Source organism: Amblyomma maculatum, chromosome 1 (assembly GCF_055883805.1).
Source record: "Amblyomma maculatum isolate TAMU_Amacu chromosome 1, ASM5588380v1, whole genome shotgun sequence".
NCBI classification, from domain to species: Eukaryota; Metazoa; Arthropoda; class Arachnida; order Ixodida; family Ixodidae; genus Amblyomma; species Amblyomma maculatum.
In genome coordinates, this window is record NC_139344.1 from 226,816,372 (window position 1) to 226,823,832 (window position 7,461).

Here is a 7,461-nt window from a genome sequence, read left to right on the forward strand (position 1 = left end):
CAGTTGTGCTCTGACGCGTGAACATTCTTGTGATCACAGCTAATAGTTTCACAACAACAACACTCAATGCACGTTCTTCCATTGAAAATTACGAACCAGCAAAATTGTATGGGTTTGCGAGCAGCCAATAAAAATATTATTAAAAACTTTCGGAGCATATATGTAGCACCTTGAGGCAGACCGGCTCTATCAAGCGCGCTTACTTTGTCCAGTCATGCAAAATGCGGGAAGCCGTGACGGATAGCATTCTGGCGTACAATGTTTAAGAGGGCTCACCAGCTGCAAGGCAACTCAGATTCGAACTTTTTTTGTCGATAGATGGCAGCACTTAAGCACCACAAAAGGGAGGAAAGTTGTATTCCCCGTCCAGGTGTGTAAATTACACCGTGACATGAAACTGTTACTTCTTCCGCGTACAAAAAGTAGAGTGGAGAACTTTCAGTTGATATGCGGCCAAACCTGGGGGACCGGAGTGGGGGCCAGAGAATGGCCCTTTCCTCCAGTAGCGCACCATTGTAGCCTTTTCCAGTTTGGGTCGCCTATGCCCCATCCCATCTTTTGTGCGAAGAGAAGGAAGATGAGGAGGAAAGGCAGGGAGGTTAACTCGTAAAAGAAACCGGTTTACTACTCTTTACAGTGGTAGGGTGAGGATGCTTTGCAGGCAGTACTAAGCAGGGCTGGTTTCGACTAGGGAGAGAGAAAGGTGTGAATCATCTTTGACAGAGTTGAAAACGCCTGAAGGGAACCTTCCCCCATATTAGCCTTTGGATACTGGAAAACAATCCATTGTGTTGGGGCAAGCTACTGTGGTTGAAGGCTTCAAGAAAAGGGTTGAACTGCATGGCATCAAGTACACAAAACTTATTGCTGATGGTGATTCGAGCACTTACCGCTCTATCATAGCAGCAGCACCATATGGAAACCAGCGGGTTGAAAAAATTGAGTGCAGGAACCACATACTTCGCAACTATGCCTCAAAGATAAGAGAGATTGCACAGAAGAAACGGCTGGAAAAGCTTCCCCCGAAGGTAAAAAACTCTGTTCTCCAAGCAGCTGTGCGCCTGCGGCATGGTGTTGCAACAGCAATAATAGAGGCTCTGAAGATGCATCGTTTTCTGAAAAAGTAGAGGGCCCAAATCATGTGTTTGGAGACCACGCCAACTGCACTGGTTACTTCTGTTCCGGGGGCAAAGCGAGAGAAGAAAATATATTTCCTGAAATACTTCAAAAAGGCATATTTGAAGAAATTTGTGTGGCCATGAGCAGAGTGGTTGCAAACGCTGCGACCCTGATAATGGACGTCGACAATAATGCTGCCGAGCATTATAACTCCGTTGTGGCAAAATTTGCAGGCGGAAAGCGGATTAATTATTCCATGAAAGGATCGTACAAGACAAGGTGTCTTGCTGCGTCTTTATCGGTGAACTGCCGAGGAACATACCACGAAAAAATAGCGCGCAGGATTTCCGGAGGGCAGCTAGGAAGATGTACAGCATCATTTGTGAAGGCATCACTTTCCAAGAGGAATCCAAGGCGAAAGCTACCGAAAAAGAAGCTGTCAACCACGCCACGCTGCCAGCGCAGAGAAAAGAGCTACATCTTGGTGCCGATGCCGACTACGGCCTACCAGACATGGAGCCCGATGCTTTTGCAACTGCTTTGGACGACTTCCTGAAATCGCTTTCGCTCTCGCCAAACAACATTGAAGACCTGCAGCGAGCAACGTCAAAGCAAAGTGGATCCACTCTATGGAAGCAGGAAAGGCGAAAGAGATTGACAGCATCACTGTTTGGCGCTGTGTGTAAAATGAAAGCAACGACGGGATGTGGGCGGACAGTTGGCGATATCCTGTACAAAGAAATCACATCTGAAGCCATAAGGTACGGAAAGGACCACGAGTGCTTAGCACTAAAGCAAATCGAGAAGGAATGCAACGTTGTGGTAAAAGAGTGCGGCCTGTTTGTTGACCAGGAAAACCCCTTTCTTGGCGCTTCCCCTGACGGACTCATTGGGGAGGACATCCTCGTCGAAGTCAAGTGTCCTTACTCAGCGAGGGACATTACTCCACTAGAAGGAGTTCGCGCCAAAAAAATAACCTGCTGTGTCGAAAACAAGGACGGAAGATTGCAGCTGAAGACTAACAGCAATTATTGGTACCAAGTACAAGGCCAGCTCAATATTGCTCGCCGTCAGAAGTGCTTGTTTGTAATCTGGACCAAAAATGGCATGAGTATTGAGGTGATTTCCAGGCATGAATCGTTTTGGGAGGACGAGATGTTGCCACGTCTCAAAAAATTTTATATGCACTGTTTGCTGCCAGAACTCGTGCACCCAAGAAGAAGCCGTGGCCTTCCAATTCGCGAACCTCATTACATTGTCGAAGCACAGATGACTCGCTCACTCAAGCGACCTTTGAATGCAAAAACTAAAAATGAAGACAGCCGAGAAATCGTCTAGGACACCCTTCCTGACTACAGAGCATCTTTCCCCTTTCCTTTTGTCACTGTCACGATCATGTATTGGAACAGGTTTCTTGCTACTGGTTTATTTTGTTCAAATAAAAAAAATGCAATCTAAACAGAAGGAAAGAGGGGTGGTGGCCACGCCACCCGCGTATGATCTTTTGTACGCAAAAACGGGGCAGCAACCCTAAAAGGAAATCTTCCAACCAATTCCGACTGGTTTGCAAGCTGAAATTCCTTACCTCATATGATTTCCAAGGAAGGCTTAGTAGGCGCCCTACTTCGAGTTGCATTTTTTTTTGTCGCTGTGTATTTTGCAGCGTGGTGCAGGAGGTCCTGCTAGCTGCGGCGCATACCGAGCCGACTCTAAATGGGAGAATAAAGGCAGTGCTCGAACCCTTGACTTAGCGAAACCGGTTCAGAAGTGGAACTAAATGATTTTGCCTGCCAGGCTACTCGCCTTTGAGGTCATGTTATTTACACGACGGACCGGTTCGACCAGTTCTCATGAGGTGGGAGCTACAGTACAGCAGAGGCTAGACAAGAAAAGGAACGAAATGGTTATTGCACCCCTTGCCTTGGGGAGATGTCAGCGTGTATAGACCTTTCCAACCTGATTGAAGCCATAGGTACCATAGGGCTCGCTGGATTGATTTTTCAGCTGGTGCTACCAACCGATCCGTGGGCAATGCAGCAGAGGCTAGGCAGGAAAAGGAAGGAGACAGGATTCTGTCCCCTTGCTGTGGGGAGTGGATGTTCGCTTTTCATGCGGAGGTGTGAAGGGGGAGCTTGGAGAAAGGGTGCGAGGTGATTAGAGCTCAAGAGCCCACTTCCCACATCATGGGCAAAAAAGCCAACAAAGGCTCATCTCCTTTGCTTTCCTGTCGCGCCTCTTCTACATGCACAATGCATAGGTGCCAAGGATGTTTGCTCCTGCCTTCACTTGTATCCTACTATAGGTCCCCTGAACCACTGCACACCTTTGTTGGGGTGGGAACAATGCTGTTCTCCCACATAAATGGCCCTGTGAGTCACTTATGCTTTGGTGCGAAAAATGTTATATCCTCGGGCAGCGGGGGAGGGGTTCTTCTTGACTGCGCCTGGCATCTCACTTCACAGCCCAAGCAAGAAAAAAGGACAGAAAGAAGTCAAGTTGTTCAAAATTTCGAGAAAAACATGCGCGCACTAACACTGACAAGCAAGAGGTTGGTGGTAGAGTGTAGTATTGTCTAAACAGTTTGACACCAGATGGAGCCACGACGCAAATAGTTAAATTTGGCGCGAACTTCAATTCCCGCAGAAAATACATTCACAACTTTCAGAACCTGTAAAACGCTAACAATAGGTTCGATATGGATAAAAATTGCAGATTAACAATCAGGAAAGAAAAAGGGAGGAAATGTTGCGGAGGAAATTTTGATGTTTAGCCTAGTTTTTTATGAGATGACAAGAAAGACCGACATATCTAAAAACGCAATTTTTAGGAATATTTGTCTCTGATTTGAAATAAAATGAAGCCTTAAAAATAAAATCTGCCCGCAACATTTCCTCCATTCTCTAAAGACGAAAAGGCTGCCACAAACCCCATGAAAATTTAACCGCATTTGGACACGCTAGAGCTTCTGAAAGTTACCATGTATTTTCTATGGACGTTGGCACTGGTGAGCCCTCTTAAGGTCTCCAACTGAGTCGAAGATCCCAGGACCTAATAAACATCTTCATATTTGCACCGTAAAATTTGTCACAATGAGATAGAAAGGTTGGTTACATGATGCATTTTCACAGAGGTTGCTCATAGTAGGACATTTTTTTATTGGATAGCGCTGGCAGCTTAGAAGAGGTTGACATCAATTTGTGTATAAAAGCTGTATGCAGGAATGAGTAAATGATATGAAAATGACACACGGAATTCGCGACACAGTTAAGTGGTTATGCATTTGCTGCCATGGCAGCTGAACAGCTTCGAATTGTTCACAGCCGGGTCACATTTTAATGTGACAAACAACTGGATCCGATGCAACATCACGGTAATGCGAGCTCTCCATTCGAGTGGTCTTCAACCACCGTGACTAATTTTTTCGGGGTACACTCCAGTGTACATCCTTGCCAAGCAAGTGCTAAGTGCTGGCATGGTCACACTAGACATGACAGTATATACTAATTCTTGTTGCCAAATTGTGTGAAGAGGAGCTCTTATATCCTTAAAATAAAGCACTTCTACCACGCCTACACCTCCCTCAAAGCGCTCTCCGCGCGCGGCTGTCCCCGAACGGTGGCGACTGGAAGTAGGAACCTCCCGCCGGTTTCGGGCGATGTAGCAGGCCGCACCTAGTGTGCTTCCATCGAGCGGCCGTGCCACTGGGATAGCTTTCGGTTAAGTGGCCTCGCTGAATGCAGCCCGGCGACGCCGGGACCGATGCGTCAACTCAGGTGCAAACGCACTGAGACAAGCGGCTGACGCCATCTACGCCGTCTAGACAACCACCTCCTAACCCTCAAGCCAGAACCTCTAAGAGGGGCGTGTCAACGAGTGCAAGCAGTGTTGGTGCGTGTGTGTGAGAGTGCGGGAAAGTGAGGTGAGAGACACACTCCCTCATAAACTGGCCTGCCTTTCATCTAGGGAACATAGGGATTCAATCCTATAAAAACGGACAAGTGTGTGTCGGGGGTCGTAAAACGGAGACTGTTCCTCCAGCAGTCTCCCACTAAAAACGCTACCATGTAAATATTGTATAAAAAAGTTTCCCATCTCACTTCAAAGTCCGTTTCCAGCCGCCTCATCCTTGTTCCTGCTCCGACAACCAACCAGGCCTACAACACGCAACCTGGGTCACGACAGCATCAACTGATAATGAACATTATGTGGATTTTTTGTGGGGATCACAGCTTTGCAATTATATCAAAATGGCATTCCTTAGTAGCAAATATAATGCGCCAACGCATTGTTTCAATGCCTGATCAGCGTCGTGTACCGAATGCGGAAAGTGTCCGCTGTCACTGTGTAGTTGTTTTATTTTAACTAAAATACCACAATTGTTATATCAATGGAAAGCTTATATTGAGTATAATTGCACTAAAGCTATTGTAGGTACTAACAGCTCAATAGTTAATGAGTTGATTCTGAATAAAAAGGAACTTTACACTGCAACATCGTCATAATCGTTGGATACCTTGCGTCGACTATAATCGTGCTTGACTATTTGCAATTCTTAATTAGTTATTTACTTTACTGTGATTAAAAATTGAACTTCAGGCTATTGCATCGCCATATATCATTGGACAGCTTATACAGAGTAAGTTTGCGCTACATTAATTTCCGGTTTTAGTTATAACTGTTAACTAGTTAATTACGATTAACATTTGAAGGTGTTTAGTTCATTTTAGCTAATCGCCATTAATTAGATAACTGTGATCAACATTTAAACTTTAGGCAACATCAAATCATACATAACACACAGCTTATATCTAGTTTGATTGTAATACACTAAAATTGCTGGCCTTTGTTAATCACCATTAATTAGATAATTGTGATTAACACTTGAACTTAACACTACAACATCAAGTATATATCACAGGATACTTTATATGTAGTATGATTGTAATACAATATTTATCGGTATTTGTTATTTGCTGTTATTTAACTGCAATTAAATATTGAACTTCACACTATAGCATCAAATCACATATCATTGGATAGCTTATACAGAGTATGTTGCACTAGACTAATTGCCAATTTTAGTTATTAACAGCTAGCTAGTAATTGTGATTAACGCTTGAACTTAAAGCCCTGCCAAGTCATATATCACAAGACAGCTTATATGAAGGAAAGAAGCCAACAGCCGGCGAGGCCAAGGAAAGCGTTGGGGATGGTACTTTATGTATATTTTTTTAATGTTTACTTGGATAATCACAGAAATTAGTAATCTGTTTAGGGGAAAGATAATTAAACACAAAGTAGAAGAAAAAACAATGTGCCGATGGTGGGAACTGAACCCACGACCTCCGAATATCGCGTCCGGTGCTCTTCCAACTGAGACAGCTTATATGTGATACTGTTTCAGTGCACTAATTGCAGGTCTTAGTTAATAGCCGTTAATTAGTTAACTGTTATCAACATTTTAACTTTAGGCTACACCAAGTGATATCACGGGGTAGCTTATATTGAGTACGATTGCAATACACTCATTGCCGGCCTTTGTCTATAACCGCCAATCAGTTAATTGCAACTAACAAAAATTGTCTTTATGCAGCCCCCGATTATTTCTAACACGCAGTTGAGACTACTACTGCTACTAATATTACTACTATGCTGGCTTTTCCACCGAAAGAGATCTATAAGCATAACTTAATATTTACCGCACTGCGCAAATATTTTAGCAGTTAGCAGCGAAAAAAAAATCCAACGGCCGCAATGTACGAGTGCCAACCCTCTCCTGCATGCCGATCGCCCGGCCATAGCCCGGCCGCGCCGGTTTAGTTGGGGACCAAAATGGCGCCGCTAGCTCAACTGGCAATTTTGGTCTTTATTGGGTGGCGGCAAGTGTCCCTTCAAAAGTTGGCAACACACTAAGCCGGGCACCGCGGCGTAACATGAAGGCTCCCTAAGGTATATTAGGGTCTCGCAGACAAGATTTTCTGGCTATAGAGCCAGACCTACCGGGCCGGAGCTTTCGTCATGGTGTAACTACACCATGTAGTTCTGGCATATCTGGCCTCGGGTATGGTTTCGGTTCCTTCTTTGCTTGAAATAATGGCTCCCAAGCCTCCAACGACACAGAAATGTCTACGCATATCCGCAGTTGATGAATATCATGCGCTGCGTACGTTGCCGAAACAAGCAAATTACGAAAGTGCACAGAAACCGCTGCGTAGACGTAGTAACAGCAGCCGATGCACGCTTCGGGAGATGCCCGGCAGATGACGCGGCCATCCCAATTACATGTCGTGTAGTGATCTTAAAATGCACTAAAGTTATACTGACCTATCTTGTAGTAAAATC

At 44.9% G+C, this 7,461-nt stretch overlaps 1 protein-coding gene across 1 annotated transcript; it reads left to right on the forward strand.

Moving 5' to 3' along the window:
* The first annotated feature begins 1,593 nt into the window (after positions 1–1,593).
* On the forward strand, positions 1,594–2,884 carry LOC146205776 (uncharacterized). Its single transcript, XM_084586957.1, has one exon. The coding sequence runs from the start codon at positions 1,633–1,635 to the stop codon at positions 2,455–2,457; it is 825 nt and encodes a 274-aa protein (XP_084443083.1). The 5' UTR covers positions 1,594–1,632; the 3' UTR covers positions 2,458–2,884.
* The last annotated feature ends 4,577 nt before the right edge of the window (positions 2,885–7,461 follow it).